At 39.3% G+C, this 20,233-nt stretch overlaps 1 protein-coding gene across 2 annotated transcripts in view; it reads left to right on the top strand.

Annotated features, from left to right (window-relative positions):
• The window catches only part of Pappa2 (pappalysin 2), a 248,725-nt gene that overhangs the window by 81,446 nt on the left and 147,046 nt on the right, over positions 1–20,233 (top strand). For both annotated transcript variants that reach the window (XM_006496824.4, NM_001085376.3), the window contains one exon: positions 7,459–7,604. In XM_006496824.4, the coding sequence (XP_006496887.1) occupies positions 7,459–7,604 (146 nt within the window). The remainder of the gene's footprint in view (positions 1–7,458; positions 7,605–20,233) is intronic.

Here is a 20,233-nt window from a genome sequence, read left to right as displayed (position 1 = left end):
GAGCATTTCACATCCAAAGCATTGAAAAATATAAGAAAATGCATTGTTATCAAGTAAAGTAGAGAGTTTTAAGCAAACCAAGTAGCTAATAAATACAAAATGCAACACAGGGTTCCAATACCACAGTGGCTGGGTTTGTTTTTAATGTTGTGGGGAGAAAATGAAGATGTCATTGACATTAATAAAGGCAATTCTGATAATGTGGTATAGATGAGAACCAGGTTATAATTGGATTAGGGGTGCGCGGGTGAGTGGAAGAGGAATAAATAATTTTCTTAGGCAATTTGAATTGGAAAAGAAGAAGGAAAAAGAAAGTGTTAGTTATAGTTTACTCAGAAAACCTCATCCTGTGTGACCAAATGGATGAATAGAAATAAGTGAAGAAGGAAATAAGTTTAAGTGTGGGTGTGGGTGCATGTGGGTGTGATGGAATTCATGATGAGTGGCCTCCATTCTATTATCAAAGAAAGGCATGCTTAGCTACTAAGAATCCAAAGAATAAAAGATTGAGTATTTTGAGACAAAGTGGAATATTGAAGATTATAAATAATCCTAGAGACGGGATGTTTATAAACAAATAAAAGTATCAAGTGAATAATCTATATAAGTACAGCATTTTTAAAGAAAAGTTTAGCCTAAGAAAAAGGAGTAATGAGAATGATGGCCAAAGGAGTATGGACTGTGTGCCATGAGGCAGGAGGAAGTCAAGAGTTATACCTTGTTCTCTGTGGATATTGCACATGATGTTGACATTCCTAACATGCAGAGGTGCTAAGATGAAGAGGAAGACAGATGCTGACATCCTTTGTGATTGTGGAGTAGCAGGAGATGGTGTCATGAAAGAGAGAATTAAGTGGTTGACATGATGGGCAGCTAAGGACAAGAAGAACTTAGCAGGAGACAAAACCCATCGCAATTATGATGGTTTCCTAGGAAAATGCTAAAATCAGTACTTTGAGGGTCTATATGACCCAAGGTGGAGGCTGGATGGTAGAAAGGTTTAGACTCATCTACATCCCCAAATCCGAGATTTTTGTAAGTTCTTTCTCAAGAAAATAGAGTAAGAGTCTTTGAGGACATTTGGGTTTTGTTTTGGGATGGGGATCATGTTCTTAACTTTGTACAGTACCCCTCCTCCAGAGAGACTCACATTGACTATAGGAAGAGAGGCTGCGGTTCCAGAGTAAACAGTTGTCTGTCATATCTTCATCTCTTGCTTCTCAATATGCTAGTTTCTGATGCTGTTTGCAGCTTAGATAGGCCTCAGACTTGAGATTCTCTTGCTTCTGCCTCTCAAGTGCTGGAATTACTGGCGAGTGCTACCTCATATGCAGGATATCTTTATGGAGAGATGGGGGAATGTAAGTAAAGGTGGATCTGGGCAGAAACTGAATATATGTAGCTCATCCTTTTTAATTCACAGTTCGGATTGGTTCATAAACTTGTGAATTTTCTAGCAATTATTTGTATCATTTCACCATCTTTCAAACACTAAATGCAGTTATCTCCTTTAAAATATATTTTGCTTCTGAAATTAAAATAAAATTGTATAACTTTCCCCCTTCCTGTCCCTCCTTCCTAACTGTCTCATGTATCCTTTCTTTCTCAAATTCATGGCCACTTTTTCTTTAATTAATCATGTGTGTCTCTATACTATATGTATATAAGTAATATATTAATACAATATAATAATATATAATAAATATAATGTACATTAATATATAGTTATTATATTGTATAATTTATATTTAATTATATATGTATATATGTATAATTTCCTCAGTCTGTATAATATTACTTGTAACTATATGATTTCAGGGCCGACCATTTGGTATTGGGAACAGTTGGAGTGGGGAGGGGTCTTCCTGAGAAAGACTATATCTCCTGCTTTCAACATTCTTTAGTTGCTTATAGTCCTTTGTCTAGGCTTGGAGCCCTGTGAGACTTCCTCCTTCCATGTTAGCCTGTCTATTGGTGTCACCCTTGTTTGGGTTTTATTGGGGCAGCCATGTAGATAGAACTTAGTGGGTGCTGCTTCTCTTGACATTTCTAGAAGACACAATGTCATGACACATTTCCTGTTCCTCTGGAACTTACAATCTTTTAGCCTCCTCTTCTGCTCTGACCCCTAAGCCTTCCGTGCAGGAGTTGTGTGGCTGGGGACAACATGATCCCTTTTTCTCTCCATTTTAGTTGTTTGTGGTTTTCTGTAATGGTCTCCATCTGTTGCGAAGAGAAGATTCTTTGATGAGAGGTGAGACCTATATTTATCTGTGGGTGTAAGGATAAATATTTAAAATATAGTTAGGAATTGTGCTGGTTTAGTAAAATGCTGGTTGTAAGTTTTCCTCCAAGATTCATGGTTCCACTAGACTCAGGGCCTGATTTTCTCTTGTTGAGTGAGCCTTAAGTTCAGAGAGCTGTTGGTTATCACCAAGGTTCTCATGCCACTATTGTACCCTTAGGGATATCTTGGCATGAGCATTTAACTGCTCTTTCTCTCCTTCCCTTTAACTTTGCTTGGCACCTTTTAGTACCATGAACGGTAGTCGGTAGTCCTCAAGAAGGAAGCTTTCAGGTCAGATCCAGTTTGGATCTTCTGGGTCCTGTGTTTGCAGTACATGGTGTTTTATGTTCAACCTTTGGGAGGTGACCAAAGACAACAGCCATACCCTAAAATGTTTTTGGAGACTTTTGGACCACCCTGACTGCCAACATCATTTACCTCTTAATAAATCATTTCTGTAGGAAGAAGTTTGACTTTGAATTTAGGAACTACATTGACTGATACATTCTCAATTCTGAGCCAAGCCCTGGGTACATTGGTTAGTTCAGAAGCTAAGACATTTATCTTCATTAACTCTGAGTAATGTTTGAAGTTCTGTGCATGTTACAGAAGACAAGCTGACATACATATGAAGCAGCCTCACTGATTTCTACACTTTAGCACTCTTTGCTTTAGACAAAGATGTAGACAACAGTCTTTCCAAGCAAAATAAATGCTTCCCTTATCAATTTGATTAAGGGCTATTTACAACCGTCTCTAGAGTTTTAACAATTTATTCTCCTTAAAACTTACTGACCTGTATCTATATTTCAGTGGAGCATAGAATTCTGAAAAGCCACACCCAGTTTGCCACTAGCATGACACCAGCATGCTCATCTGCAAGAGTAATTTATGGCTGGGGAAAGAGGTGGACAAGGAAGAAAGGGAGATGAGTACAGCCAGCCCCCGCTGCTGCTGCTGCTGCTGGAGGAGCAAGAGGCCTTTGGAGGATGCTCAGGAGAAATGAACAGAAATGCTGGGTTGAGAGAGGACAGATGGGTGGTGGCCAAGACTGGCAAACAGAACAGAGAAGCCTGTAACACACAGATAGCTCAAGGAAATCATGCCAGAAACAGGGGAATTTAGGCAAAGTGAGTAAGTATAAAAATGAGAGCAAATTGTTAAAGTACCACGTCCCAGTTTTAACTGGAAACCTGTAAGAGGGACAGAGACAGAATTCAAGTTTCATCCCGGGTGCCCTGTTCTTCTCGCAGGCTGACTTTAATTCGATCCAATCCCACTTCTTCTCTAGTTTCATCTCTTCTCCCAAATCTCCATGTATTGAAGCATTTCCACAGGAAAGATTTTTATTATGTCACCATCACCTCAACCATCAGTAAAAACATAATGCCACTATTTTAACAAACAAGAAAAGAAAAGAGAAAAGAGAATGTGAGTAAGTGTGGAGAAACCAGGCAAGAGCCCAAAACATCATGTCTCCAGGAAAACGGCTGAAGGAATATCCCTCTGATCAATCCAACAGCGCCTCATGGAGCTTAGATGATTGCTTGTGGCTAAGACCTATTATTCCAATATATTACAAACGAATAAAACTACCATTTAATAACTCCTTTCTGCAAAGAATCTTAAGATCTACAGTGTGACTTTTTTGTTGTTGTGGTTTTTTCTTTGCTTTCCTTCCTCATTTTAGTTCTGTTTCAAGAAACATAAAAATTATCCCTTCTGGGAGTTTCATTTTCTGGGTTCAGAATGCCAGCACTTTCTATGCATGCATTAAATAAGAGACACAGACAGTGTAGTTGGGAAGCAGTGCAAGCCATAGAAGAGGGGTCATGCTGTCCTAATGAGAGCTGGGAGTGTTCAGAGCTTATGACTTATATGGTAGAATAGCAGCCATGAAACCTAATCCTAAAAGAGATGTGAAACCTAAGTCTTCCTGGCTTTAGCTGTAAGAAGGGGGCTTTAGCTTTTCCTCTTTTGAGGATGGCACAACATGACCACTGTTGGAAGTACGTAGTAAGTTTAAGGACTACTGCGGTTTGTTTTAAGTTGGTCCTTCTGCAATTATATAAATACTCATAACACACTCATTATGTATAATGTTACTTGTATATATATTTTCAAATGTGAACATTTGGCACTGGATGGGTGTGCTCTTTCCTGGGGAAGATGATGTTTCCTGCTCTTGGCCTTCCTAATGTGCTTGTTATTCTTTATATATGGTTGAGGCCTTGTGAGCTTCTGCCCATCCCTATCCCTATCCATGTTCATGTTGATGTGTCTGTTGGCGTCATTTTTGTCAGGTCATGGTCATATTTAGGCAGCAATATTGGTAAGACTTCATGTGTGTAGCTTTTCTGACATTTCTACGGGACACATTATGACAAACTCCCTTTCCCTCTGATTCTTTCCATCCCTTTTTTCTGTAGTGTCCCCTAATTCATAGATGCAGGAGTTGTAATGGAAATGTATACCCTGGAGCCGCCCCACTCTATTCACTGGTCTCTGCATTGTGATCAGTTGTGGTTTTTCTGTGATGGTCTCCATTTGCTGTAAAGAGAAGCTTGACTGATAGAATGCATTAAGAAAGCTTGATGATTTAGAAAGTGACAGGAGTGCATTGTTTCCTAAGGTCCAGGAATGTGTTAGCCTCAGGAGGCTAGCTAACTTTCCAGTACCGGACATGATTCTCTTCCATAAATCCAGTTACCTAGCTGTGGGTTATCCCTGATGTTTAAGTGTCACTTCTTGTACCTTTATGAATATATTGACATGCTGGTAATTGTTATGGTTCATGGGTGTTGCAGCTTGGTAGGACTGCTTAGTTGATTCACTCCTTTGGCAGCTTTCATAGTATTTTCTGGAACCATGGAAGCTTGACCACAGGAAAGAGGCTTTTGGGACAGATCCAGACTGAGTCTTCTGAGTCGTGTGTCCTAAGTGTGTGGTGCAGTCAGCAATAGGGGCCCACTCTCAACCCAACAGGCAATTAAAGGCTCCATCAATAATCTATGTTTGGGAGTCATATATTAATAGGCCTTCAATTCTGTAAGTACACATATAAAATTGTTTAGTGATTTGAAGGTACTGTCTTAGGTTTTCTATTGTTGATGTTCTGGTTTATATTGAAGTGCCATGGCCAAAAAGCCACAGAAGAGGAAAGGATTTCCTTTACTTACAGTCCCATTTCATAGTTCATCATCAAACACAGTCAGGGCAGGAACTCAAAGCGGGAAAACGAAGGCAGAAGCTGTTACAGAGGTCATGGATGAGTGCTTCTTAGTAGCTTGCTCCTCATGGCATGCTCAGTCTACTTTCTTACAGAACCCAGAATCAGTAGCCTAGGAGTTGTACCACCCACCGTGGGCTGGGCCCTCTCATATCCATCAGTAAGTAAGAAAATTCTCTACAGGTTTGCCTACAGCTTGATCTTATGAAAACATTTTCCCAATTGAGGTCCCATCCTCTCTGATGACTGTAGCTTTTGTCATAATCACATAAAAACAAGCCAACACAGACATCAATTAGATCCTACATTATTATCATAAGGAGATATGAGTAGAGAGGAAGACTGTCTATAGATTAAGGGATACAAAAAAAGAAATTAATACACAGTGTCAGCAGCGTCTGCAGGAGTTTTACGATGGTTTATACTCTCCAAACTCTTCTAATATTTATCTCTTATAACTTGTTTTCTAGAAACTTTTGAACCATTTCCTTTAAAAAATAATGGTTGCTATAGTCATATAAAAAATTAGATATACAACTAAACTTCCTGCCATCATATGGATCAGGCAGTATGGGAAACTGAAAGGCTCGGGCTTTCTTCACCATTCAGAGGAAAATTCTCAGACCAAAGAATTAGTCAACATCAGTGGGTGGATCTGGAAGAAACATTTCCAGTGAACATGAAGAAATGAAAGTAACAAGTGCTTGCTGACAGGAGCCTGCAGTAGCTGTCTTCTGAGAGGCTCTGCCAGTGCCTGAAAAATTTAGAGGTGGATGCTCTCAGCCAACCATTGGACTGAGCACAGGGTCCCCAATGGAGGAGCTAGAAAAAGGACCCAAGAAGTTGAAGGGGTTTGCAGCCCCATAGGAGGAACAACAAAATAAACCAACCAGTATTCCCAGAGCTCTCAGGGACTAAAGTATCAACAAAAGAGCACACATGGAGAGACCCGTGGCCCAAGTCACATATGTAGAAGAGAATGGCCTTGTAGGTCATCCATGGGAAAAGAGGTTCTTGGTCCTGTGAAGGCTTAATGCCCCAGTGTAGGGGAATGCCAGGACCAGGAAGGGCAGGGAGGGGCGGGTTGGTGAGCAGGGGGAAGGGGAGGAGATAGGGTGTTTTCAGAGGGGAAACCAGGAAAGGGGATAACATTTGAAATGTAAATAAAGAAAATATCATGACCGCATTCTGGAAGACCGAACAAGCAGCTGAAAGAGTCAGATGCAGATATTTGCACCCAACCAATGGACAGAAGCAGCTGATCCCTGTTGTTGAATTAGGGAAGGCTGAAAGAAGCTGAGGAGAAGGGCAATCCTGTAGGAGAACCAGCAGTCTCAATTAATCTGGACCCCTGAGATCTCTCAAACACTGGACCACTAAACAGGCAGGATACACCAGCTGATATGAAGTCCCCAACACACATACAGTAGAGGACTGCTGGGTCTGTGTTCATTCAGAGACGATGCACCTAACCCTCAAGAGGCTGAAGGCCTCAAGGAGTTTAGAGGTTAGGTGGGGTGGGGGTGGGGGCATCCACGTTGAAACAGGTGGGTGGGAAGGAAGTACGTGATGTGGAACAGTCAGAGGGTGGAAGAAGGTTGGGGGGAATAAAATACAGAGTGTAAAAACACTAAATTAATTAATTAAAAAATAAAAATAAAGAAAATATCTAATTTAAAAAAGAAGAAGAAAAGGAAGTAAGGGCAACATGGTGGCTTCCTGCAGATATTGTGGTATTTCAAAGCAGAAGGATATCACTTAATGGGATAAATATCTCCAATGTATACTAGTGTCTTTTCCTGGACTTCATAAAAGGCATGCTTCTACCTGTCTACCCTTCCAAAAGGCTTTGGTGACTGGAAATACCATGACAGTAATCAGATCTGGCCCTGCTGTTCTGCACCCTATGTTGTGACATTCCATCTTTGTGCTTGTTCCCCAGGGCATACATGAGTGTGAAGGAACTAAAGGAGGCCTTGCAGCTCAACAGCACTCACTTCCTTAATGTCTACTTCGCCAGCTCAGTCCGGGAAGACCTTGCAGGTTCTGCCACATGGCCCTGGGACAAGGAAGCTCTCAGTCACCTGGGTAAGTGAAAGGAAGAACAGTGGTAGATAAAAGAAAAGACATCTCAGGAGAGATTATGAAAGTGAGTCTGGGGGAAAAGCAAAGGTGAGAAATATGCAGTCAGTGAACAAACAACTTTAAGCTGAGAATGACTGTTGGGGAAGTCAATAAAAATGTTTCAATGTAAAAACTAAGAGGTGGTAGATCAAACACCCAGAATGCTCTAAACTGATTCTGTAGTTTAGAGATAGACCAGTCCTGGTGGTACAGGCCTTTAATCCTAGCAACAAAGGATGTTGGTGCTAAAAGATTAGATTGCAAGGCCTGCCTGGGCTATTGAAATACATTCAAGGACAGCCCGGGCTACTTACTGAGTAGTGGTTTGGTGATCATATTATCAAATGAAAAAATAAAAAGGAAAATCACATTGCATCCATGAACTTTCAATAACTACTGCTGACTGTACTGGGTCTGAGTACGAATTGGTGAAACAACAGCCAAACAAGTGTAGGCGAGAGTTAGGGCACCCTATCCTGTTATGTAGATCCAGGGAAAGGAGAGTCATTGCCTTCAGTGTATAAACAGTGGTGACACAAACAGGCTCTGATGGGTAGTTGTCACAACTCAATGGTAACGAAGGTAACCATGGTTATGATAAATGGATCATGAAATAGTCATGAGCCTGCGAAAGGAACAGGTCATTAGTTGGGCTAATAGGTATAGGAGAGATTTAAGAGAGGGTACAGGGGAGAAAGCAGCTGGAATGTAGCATATACATGTATAGAATTGCAAAGAAGCTAGCTTTATTTTTAAAAATGAGGTCTCAGTGTCATGGTGTATATATGATGCTAGGCATGGATGGTTGAGACAAGAAATATCACTACTTCAAGGTCACCTTGGGCAACAGAGTGAGATCACTATTTAATTAATTAATTAACTAAAAGCCTAAACACCAGCTATATAACCCTGCACAGAAATAAATTGCTGAGGTTAGGTCCAATTCATTAGATCCATTTTAAGTCTTAGAGAGGTCTAAAAGGGAAAATATCACTAAGGTGGCCAAAGTGTAAAACCTGGTTTAGTCATACTATATTAGAAAGCTGGTGGGCCTTTTGCTTAGCTCAGACACTCAAGGAGACCCCCTAGGAAATTCAAACAGGTTTCAGTTATGCATTTCCAGGATGACTAGGTAAACTGGAGGCATCCTGATTCTCCATGAAGGCTGTTGTGAATTATTGTAGCCTATCTGATGATGGTGTACTAGAGGGTCCTAAGTCAAATAATCCAATCAAGAGTGAGTTTGGGTGATTTGAATTGCTTCCCCAAAACAACAGTAGGAGAGAAACTACAAAGCATTGTGAGGGAGCACCTTTCTAATCGCCAAGGGTCACCTTTTTGGTGGATGTATGATGGCTCTGACAGCAAGGTATACCCAGCAGCTGTTGGATCTCGATTTCAAATCTTAAAAAGTGATTTTACTGGTCTTTCTGGAAATAAATCTGGCCATTTGACAAGAGTTGTTGGGATGGAGCAGATAACTGAATGTCTGGTCAGTTTATTAGATATGAAGGCATGATCAAGACTCATCCAATAATGCAAAAGTAGATGAACTGTTTGAACATTAGCTATTGGATGACATCAGATATGAGGACTCAAGGGGTCTAATCCCAGAGAAAGAAACACAGGTATAACTGAGTACTATAAGATAACCCATATTTCTTACTTTTAAGGAAATAACCAAAGTTCTGGTAAAAGGACTAGAATCAGGGCAGAAACAGCAGCCTAGAGTTTGCTTCAGACTCACCAGAGAACCAGAGAGTTTAGGCCCAAGGTCCCAGGGAGATAGAAAGCACAGTGGGTCCAATGTTCGACTCATGATTATCCTTCCAGAATATTTGCTAATTATTTAAGGATGCATTATCAAAGCCAAAGCCTAGAAACCAATTCCAAAATGGCTTCTAAGAGATTAAAAAGTGGAGTTATGACAAGTCATATGACATAAAGGAAAGAAAATGAAATTGGTTGAAGGAATTGGTTGAAGGCTACTGATAAAGAAGGAAAAGCCTAAAAGAAATTCTAGAAATTGAACTTAGAGAAAGAGGTGATGAAAAAAATAAGGAGAAGGAGCACCAAAGACATGTCTGTTGCACCAGGGTATAAGGGGCTGGTTTACACTGGGGTTAGAATCCAACCAGAAGACCTCTCACTTGATCTTTACAGGAAATTCTCTTGCCTAGCTGAGGGAAAACATCTGGGGAAGACAATAGCATCAGGAGCACCCTACATAATTTTATATATAGTATCCAGCAGTCAATATAAAACCCCTTAATATTTTCAGGAAATACAGTCAAATGAAGGAAAACAAAACCAATTCAACAACAAAGACAAGATAACATGACCAAATAGATTCTTCAGATGTTAGAGGCTTTAGACACTGGGCTAATGTGTAAAATTGGCTAATGTATAAAAATACACAAGAGCTAGGAAGCTGGTTAGGAGAGTTAGACTGTATAGGAAATCATCAAGGAAACTATTAGAGCTAAAAGAATAGTGCTAGAATTCAAATTAAGGAATTGGTTGAAGGCTACTGATAAAGAAGGAAAAGCCTAAAAGAAATTCTAGAAATTGAACTTAGAGAAAGAGGTGATGAAAAAAATAAGAAATCACCTCGGGAATGCTCAACAAATTAGATTACTTAATTAAAATTGGTAATGAAACTGGAGTTCTAGAAGACTAGAAGGGAACTGGACTGGAAATAATATTCACAGAGAGAATGACCGATCACCATTCAAACTGACAAAAGTTATCAATTCATGTATCAGAGATGTTTTTTAAATGCCAAAGGAAACAGGGTTAAAGAAGAGTCTATCTGGACTACTGCAACAAAAGTGATGGAAACCAAAGTCAAAAAGGAAAGTCGTCAGGTTAGGCAGTGGGAAAATGGATGGGCTATCTGAGAAGTCTGATAGTAAGACAGACATATTGTCTCATCAATGAAAACTGCATGCCCTCAAGTATTGGGCTGATAGCATTTTAATGTTAAAGAAAATAGTTGCTAACATAGAATTCTAAATTTGACAAAAATACCATCTGAAAAGTTATATATATATATATATATATATATATACATATATATATATAATTTCAGATAAATAAAATCAGAGATAATTTATCTGAGTGCCAAGAGACACCCTGGAAAAGATTAGGAAGCAGGAAGAAAACAATCTCAGGTAGAGATTAGGAAAGCAGCTGGTGATGCTGAACAGAATAAAAACATCAAAGCATACAATAATGCCTTTGTTTTATATGTGTGTGTGTGTGTGTGTGTGTGTGTGTGTGTGTGTGTGTGTGTATAGAAATAAAATGTAAAGTGTTAAAAAAGATAAAAAGGGGGACAGGAAATTAAAGCATTTAAGGGTCCCCTTTTTTTTGTTCAGTTAAAGCACCAATTTCATATCATTTTAAGTATAACATTGCAATTCATACGAGAATCTCTAGATTGGTTTCTTTATCTAAAGATGTATCGATTAGTGAGATACTAATGAACAGAATGAGGCTGGAGCGATGGCTCAGTGGCTAGGAGTACATACAGATGATGCAGGTTCAGTTCCCAGCACACACACCAAGTACTCTCAATAACCTGCAAGTGTCTCTGAGGTTCTGATAACCTCTAGGACTCTGTGGGTATCCGCCCTCATGTGAAGCTATCTACACACACACACACAAACCTTCAAAAGATCTAAAAAAAATCAACCCCAAAACAACAACAACAACAACAACAACAACAAAAACAACAAAACCCCTGAAGCCCTAATAAAGAAATTCTAATACAAGAACACAGGTGGTTAAAGTATAATAAAGTATAATAAATACTCTGGAAATACTAATCCAAAGGAAAGCAGTTCTCTAATATCAGATGAAGTACACTTTAAGGTACTAGTATCTGAAATATACCAGGCTAATTTTTTTAAATACAAGAGTAAATTCAATTAGAAAATGTAGTTGTGATAAACTTGGATGTGGCAATTAACATGGTCTGAAAAAAAAATCCATGTATAGAAACACAAGCAAAACTATAGTCATAAATGGTGGTTTTTAAATGGTTTTCTTAGAAATTGATAGGACAAATAAATATTCAGCATATATACAGATATCTGAGAGATATGGTTAAAAATTTGGCTCAACTGAATCAGACTGTGTATTTACACAGAGCAGAACACACATTCTTTACATCTGCTATGGAAAACTTAATGAAGGAGTTCTTGACCACAGAGTAATTTTAGAGGATTGAAGTCATAAAACTTTTCTCTCTCATCTCATTGTAAATAAGCTAGAAATCAAATGATAAGACAATAAAAATGAGGAAACCTCTGACTATTTAGAAATTAAGCAATATACTTTTAATTACCCATAGGCCAAATTATAGTGGAAACAGGAAACTATTTTTAAATAAAATGATTAAAACTGTTATAAAACAACTGTTGTGCATATGGAGACACAAGCAGGGGAAACATACAGCTTTAATTATTAGAAAAGGGGAAAGACTACATATCAAGCCAGAAAAAAAAAAAAAAAGCAAATTAAACTCAACGAAAGGAGTAGAGGAAAGTAGTAAAATCAAGTCAAAAAATAAATTTGTTGAAAATAAACTTTCATTAGAAAAAATTAATAGACAAAAAGGTTTTGAGGAGGGAAAACAAGTCTTGGGGAAGTGAACTGATTAATTATAGGAAGACAAACTCACCAATAAAAACGACAGGAAAGGAATCTATACTTTTATTTTTAAAAAAATGAAAGAACTGTGCTGGACATGATGGTGCATACCTTTAATTCCAGCACTCAGGAAGCAGAGCAAGGCTTATTCTGTGAGTTCAAGGCCAGTGTGTCCCACACAATGAGTTTCAGGCCAGCCAGCACTGTATAAAACTTACATACAGCCTTAATAGACAATAATTATTTTCAACTAGTGGTTTTGGAGCAGTTGTATATCCACAGGCAACAGAAAATGAGCCTCAGTCTGAACTTTGCAACTTAGAGAGAAATTAAGTCAAAATAGAGCATATACTTAAGTGTAGAAAGTGAAACTATAGAGTGCCTAGTGGCAAATATAGGCAAAAATCTTCAGAATAGGGCTGAGCAAAAAAATACTAAAAGTATGGTTTACAAAAACAAAAGCTTACCAGTTATGCTCCATCAGTATCAAAAACCTTTGCTGACAGAGTCTGCTCAAATGCATAAAGAAATAACAAGCTGTATAATATAATAATAAAAAAGCACACATCTGGAAAATAATTACTACTTAGAACATGCAAGTTCTCAAAACTCAATAGAGAGAGAGAAAATTAGACATTTCAGTTAGATACAAGCATAGATAAGAAAAGATGTTGTATGAGGAGGATGCAGAGCTAAACAATAGTCACAAGAAATAAAGCTTGACCTCCTTAACAATGAGAGAAATGTAAGTTAAGACTACCATCAACTATTATCACCCACCTATCTGAAAAACTAATTGAAAACCTACCACAGTGAAGGTCTAGAGAAGCTGGATCGGCCATACATTGCTAGTGGGAATCTGAAAGTGGCATAGTCACCTGGAATAATTTGCATATTTCTTATGACTATAAGGATTCCCCAGCTAATGATCCAATAATAAGACTCCTTGCTACTGATGCCCAAGAAATGGATATAGCTGTTTTCAAATATATATTTACAAGTCCTTATGTATAACAGTCTAAAGTGGAAATGACATAGCAATGTCCATTGGAACTGGTTACTTAAACTGTAAAGTATCCATGTAATGGACTACTGTCTAATATTACTTACAAAAAGGACTGAAGCATCAATACCTGCAACATGGACACATAGCTAGTGCATTATACCGGGGGGGGGGCAGTCTCAAAGGTTACTTGTTCTTTCTGAATCCATAAGTGAAGTCTTTCAAAATGATAAAGTTACAAAGAACAAATTATTAGTTGGCAGTAGTTAGTTTGGGAACGAGACAAGACTAGGTACAGGAAAGATACAGACGTGTGTGTGTTTGTGTGTGTGTGTGTGTGTGTGTGTGTGTGTGTGTGTGTGAGAGAGAGAGAGAGAGAGAGAGAGAGAGAGAGAGAGAGGATAATAGGAGGAAGATTTTATTTGTTGTGTTTTGGGAGAGGGTCTCACTATGTAGCCCTCACTGACCTGAAACTCCTTATATAGACCAGCGTGACCTTGAACTCGTAGAGATCCTGCTGGCTCCAAGTGCTGGAATTAAAGGCATGTACTGCCATGTCCAGTAAGGAGGAAGGTTTTAATGATGAGCTGAGTCTATATTTTGAGTGTGATAATGTTTATATGGTTGTATACATGCAATAAACTTACAGAGTAAGTATGTGTACATACAGGTGTAAGAACTGGCTGGTCACCTCTACACATACAGAGAAAACTGTGCGTATGGTTAGTGTGCTGGGAATGCTCACAGATAGAGGAGCAGGACAACAATTTAGAGGAGGAATTACATCTCCATGCAAAGATAGAAGAAATGTTTGTAATTTATCTCCTGAAAATCTGACTCAAAATTGCATTGCAAAAGCAGCTATGGATGTTTTTGGTTTTTAGAACTTTGAAGAATGAAAGTGCACTCAGGAGCTGGGCTGAGCGGCTCACTGCTCCAATTCAGTATGAAATTGCTTGTGTATCTATTTATTGTTTTCTATTCAATCATACTTGTAATTTGCAAAGAGAATACCAGTGCAGACAGCTGGCATCACATGATAGAGAAAGACATTGAGGATGTTCTAAACAGTTTCCACGATGCTAGGTAGGATTATGTTTGTGTCAGTGTGCAACACCTCATCACATTTAAGGTGAGATGAGAGCTACACATAAGCATTATCAGCCCCACGGTTTGGAAAACCAAATGCAGTTTCTGATTACCACTGGCTTCCACTCTGGGGAAATCTCGAGGCTCATTCTGCTTTGCCATCGGCACTGTTTCTAGCACCTAGTATGACTTTTGTCTTTCCAGTTCTATGCTAATGGAGGGTAGAATTTTTTTTATAAATAACAGCTGAATTACCATTATGGCTTCAAAGAAAGAATATTTGACTAAATTGTAAACCAGCACGTCCATATTAGTCACTAATACCATAGTCACAACCCTTCATTCATTCAAGTGCTCATGCATACATTCATTCAAGAGTGATTGGTGAATCTGTTTTGTGGCAATACAGGAACAGGACAAAGTTAGAACAGAACAACACAGAGTGCTAGTGGAAGATGGACACGTAACACATACTTATGCTGTGTGTCACAGCAACACAGAGGGCTAGACAGGCCCTGGAGACAAATGCTAAACTCTTCGAAAGCATCATGGGAGGTATTCCCAGACAGCTGACACTTGAAATAAGCACTGAAGGACAGATGAGTCTAGGGTGTTCTTGGCAGAAATGGGAGCATATCTTGCCATGTAAAACTTAAGAGATGCCCTAATAGACGCTGGTAAAGCCTGCCCAAGCTTTGAAGTAGGGTGAGTTCTGCATGGCTCCAGTAGTGCTCCCCAAATTTATCTTTTCCTTTTGTGTCCCCAAAAGAATTTATGAAAACTTCTGCTCTCTTTCACATGGTCTTAGATTAACACGGAAAATTTTAATCCATAAATTTAATTAATAGCAAGTAATACAGCACTAGTAACATATCTAAAGTATGAAGTGCTGAATATTTCTTCCCAGTCTAATTGTCATTTCAAAGGATTATTTTCTATAGTTAGGCAGAAAGTTTGCATTACTTTATCATTAGTGAAAAAAATATGGAAACTATATTTCAATGAGATAAGTGTAGTTCCCCACACCAATATTAGTTCTTCTGCATGAAGATGGGTAGTGATTATTGGTATATAATTGAACATGCTAAATTATCAATGGAATTGCTTATTTTCTTTATCATGAATTGCTGAGAAGTTTCCTATAAAGCCTCATCAATGTGACTGCTCAAACATGAGCTGACCAACGGTGACACCAGTGGATATACCAAATGGATGGATGAGAGCCCATGGGTACATAACCCTATACAAAGAACTAGAGCATCTAAGGAAATCTAGGAGTGGGAGATGTCATCCCAAATGGTCATCCAGCGCCACTGGCCAGCCTTGAGAATGTACATTGTATACTAGTAACAGACAGACTAAACAATTTATATCTAGGATTATATATATATATATATATATATATATATATATATATATTCACATACATACACATATACACACACATGTATTTGTGTGTGTTCAATAACAATTAGGGAAAAAAGATGCCATGAATTTGAAGGAGAGCAGGGAGGGGTATATGGGAGAGTTTGGAGGAGTGAAGGGAGAAACAGTGCAATAATATTATAATATCAATAAATTAATATATACATAAGTAATGGACTAGATGAGGAAGTGGGAGTTTTGTTTGACTTAGTATATCATTGTGCCATGGCAGAAACTATAGCAAAAGGTGGAGAAAATAGGAAGCTAGATCACTTTAGAATGCATTGAGTTTGGGGTTTCTCCTAAACTGCTTCCACTTAGGAGGAAGACAAACAGACTTAGACATGTGTGCACAAACCAAGGGAAGAGAGTCTGTGATTAGCAGATAGATACTTGCACTGCTGAGAGGCAAGGTATGAACAGCATTCACACTGTTAGGGGAGAGTCTGTTGCTGTGACATAGACTTCAGAGTGCTCTGGCCAGCATCTGCTCCATACTATCCTGAGGAGATGAGCAGCAACATACTCTAATGTGATGAGACTCACCTAGCTCATGAGAGTTTAAACACTAGAGATTTTCAAATGAGCCCGGACCTGTGGAAAAAGATGTTTTGAGTGAGGGAGTGGGCTTTGGATTCCCAGAGAAGAACAAATGTGTTCTTGAGAAAGTATCCCGGTTCTAGCCTTCCTTGTATATAAAATGCGGTAATAACTGGAAGATTACCTGGCCTTTCAAAGGGGCTTGGTAAGTTTGAGTGAAACAGGCTCTGCCTGGACCATAATGAAACAAAACATATTGGACAGATTTCACCTAGTACTTCAAATCCTGATATTCAAGGTCAACCAAGATGTTATGCACTTATATGTGTGGACTACAAAATCAGCTCCCCCATTTATTAAAAGCATATTCTTTTCTCATACAATGTATTCTGATTTCAGTTTCCCCTCTCTCTACCCCTTCCAATTCCTCCCTGAACTCCCTTCCCATCGAGATCTACTCCCTTTCATTCTTTCAGTAGGAAAGAATGGGCTTCTAAGACATAATAACAAAGCATCACAAAATAAACTATAATATGGGAAAACAAAACCATGCCATCGAAGTTGGACAAGAAGAGCCAACAGAGGGAAAGGGGCCCAGGAAAAGGCTCAAGAAACAGACACACTCATTCACATACTCAGGATTCCCACAAAAACACTAAACTGAAAACCATAGCATATGCACAAAGGACCTGGTGTAGACATGTGCAGTCCCTGTGCGTGCTGCTCCTGTCTCAATGAGCTCATATGAGCTTTGCTCAGTCAGTTTAGAGAACGATACTCCCGCTGGCCTCGCTGTCCATGGCTCTTACACTTTCTGCCTTCTCTTCTATAAGGTTCACTGACCTTTGAGTGTAGGAATTTGGAGACATCCCATTTTGAACTGAATATTCAAAAATCAATCTCTCTCTCTCTCTCTCTCCCTCTCCCTCTCCAACTCCTTCTTCTTTTCCCCCTCCCTTCCTCTCTCTTTCCCTCCTTCCTTCGTTCCCTCTGTGTGTGTCTGAAGACATGACTCATCTGTTAAAGGATACAGTCACAACTAAAAAAACAAAACAAAACAACAACAACAAAAACCCACCAACAACACCAACAACAAGGAAACAAAACAAAACAAAAAAAACCCCAAAATATAATCATCTTAAATATAAACCTTTGAAAGGTATTCTCTTTTAAAATCCATCCTGGCAATTATTGAATCCTTGATTCAGAAACAAAGCAAAGTAAAAACCAAAACCAAAGCAATGCCTGGCTGAGAAATGACACGAGGTACACGCACACAAGCTTAATTAACAAGTGAACTGCAAAGGTGCCAGCAGCTTATTACCTTTCTGATCCCTTTCTAATAAGAGCCGCAGTCTGACCTCATCAGATCACGTTTCTTGCATGAAGCAGAGCCCCCAGTGTATGACAACCAGGGACAGATGTAGCTGAAAGGGCGCACAGGGAAATAAAACTGACATCAGATTCTGTAATCTTCATTTCATCTTGAACATACAGGGTTTGTTCTGTCTTGTCTGGAACAAAGGCTTCCATCCAATGAGAATGCAGGATGCAGAACTAATAAAGTAGCAGAAGTCTTAGAGATGTGTAGTCGCTTGTCTGGTTCTGGATAGGTCCACACCTCTTTGCAGATCTCATTCTGTTCTACATTCTTTCCCCCTCCCTTCTGTCTATCCACCCACCCTTGCCATTTTCTTCCCCTGCCTTCCTCAAGAGTACTCCTTCCTTAGACACTGAGGCACATTTTTACACATTTCTTCCTTCATTGTAGACAATATATTTGGGAGGGGGGAAAGTGTACAGTAGCAAGTAACTGGAAATAATTATAGAGGCACTTACAGACCAGCTCTGGACTCCCTGATTTACAGGCATATAACATTCAACCCTAAAAGTTTTACAGAATCATTTAAAAATAATGCCAACCAGTGCCCTTTACTCGAATTGCTTAAGTTTCTTTTTAAGTAGAAATAGCTTTGAGAATGAATCTCTTTACCATGAGCCAGTTTGGCGGTCTCGTGTTGGTCCTGGGGAAAACCTTTGAGAACTCGGGAACATAGCATCACTATGGAAGCTTGGCTTTCCACAGCTTAGAGTCATCTTTTCATCGGCAACTTCTCTCTCTTTTCTTCCCCTGCAACATTCCCAAGACCACACAACAACTCTGCCTTACTTTTTTAGCTTGTTCCTCGTAATCAAAGCTGAAAGGCCTTCTAAGTAGGCACATCTGCATTCCTCCTGCAAGTCCATTAAGGAACAGCTGTGCCACACATGGTCGCCAGTTGCTAAGTGCAGAGAGTTCCATTCATTCTGTGCCACATTTGAAAGTTGATCATAATAGCCCTGTTTAGAGTCGAGTTCTCAATGCACACATGCGAGCATGCAGCAAGTATAAATGTACTCCATGATTGACCTTGACTTCTGTTTTGAACACCCATGTTAGTGAATAGTAGAAATGTACTCAATTGACTCTCATTTCACTTGAGGCTTCATCTAGCTGGAAAGATGGTTCATATATCCAGACTACAGAGGGACCATTGTAGGGTAAATGTTTTGCAACCTGCTTTTAATAAGGGTTCAACTTCTCCTCTAGCCTACCTACCTAGCAGAGGTAGTGGAAAAGAAGTTATTAGGGTGTGGAGGAAGTGGACCTGTTCAGTAATAGTTCTTTGGAGGCAAGCTTGATCTTCTTTCTCAAGAAGTTCAGTCCCATAGCAAACATCAAATACAACTCAGTAGGTACAGTCCAGTCCTTCCAGCAGGCAGATACAAGGCATGAACCAGCAGCTGTAGTTCAATCCTGGAAACACTGCAAGGCTAGCCAACTGGCCTGCGGTGAGGTCATGGAAGTGGCAAGCTGCAGAAACCCCACAAGCAGTTCTTGGGTAAGTTTTGTTCTGGAGTCACCATTGCTGGAGCTCAACAATGCTATGTAAGACAAACCAGCACATGGATGTTATTTGCAAAGAATAGTGAAGCAGAGCAAACCAATGCTCAGTGTTCATCCCCCAGTGTCTGTGGGGTTATATTTATACTACTTCATCAAGCATCCTTTCGCGTGTTTGCTATATACAAATATCCTTTCACCTGTGACTACTCCAGCAAAACATCCTTTCTTTCACCTGTGTCTGCTTCAGGAAAACATCCTTTCACCTCTGTGCCCCAGAAAAACATCATTTGACATAACTGACTTTTCAAAGAAGCTAGAAATTTCTATTTCAGACCATGGTCTGTTTTGTCCTTGGTGAGGCTGACCACCTGAGATGATCATCATTCTCATCACAGCGTCACACTCATGTAGTCACCTGAGTGACTTAGGTGTCACTTTGTCACTTTGTGTTATCTTCCCCACTTCCTCTCACTTCCTCTCCATCCAGCCACTCTTCTATAGGACTGGGACACTTCCTCAGAAATCTACTTCTAGAATGATACAAAATCGATCTGCTTTTGATTTCATAAACCCTCCTTAAATTTTGATATTCAAAAAGACAGGATGATCAACTTTATCTGACTCATCTACATCTACACATTCCCAACACATCTTTATCTCTTTTCCTCCAACTTCTGAGTTGTTTTTTAGGCTAATGTGGTAATGGGCATTGTTGATACTGTGAAAGCAAAGATGACAATGTTCAGTTAACTTGTCTTACTGGTCAATCCAGGATTCAGATCACACAGCCCTTAGAAATCCATATCCAGGAAAGGATCTTCTGGGTGGTGCTTTTGAAATTCTGTTGTTTACATCCTAGGGAGGTAAGACATGCAGGAGGCTCTAGCAACAGAAAAAGATAACAAAGACGTAAGCAACAATGTCGGTATTTGAAAAGTCCTCCCAGATCCACCCCTTGTTTCTCACTCCTCTTATTGTTCTACGAATACATAC

This window comes from Mus musculus, chromosome 1 (genome assembly GCF_000001635.26).
Source record: "Mus musculus strain C57BL/6J chromosome 1, GRCm38.p6 C57BL/6J".
Classification (NCBI taxonomy): domain Eukaryota; kingdom Metazoa; phylum Chordata; class Mammalia; order Rodentia; family Muridae; genus Mus; species Mus musculus.
Note: the sequence above shows the minus strand (reverse complement) of the source record. Positions and strands in the feature narration are given on the sequence as shown.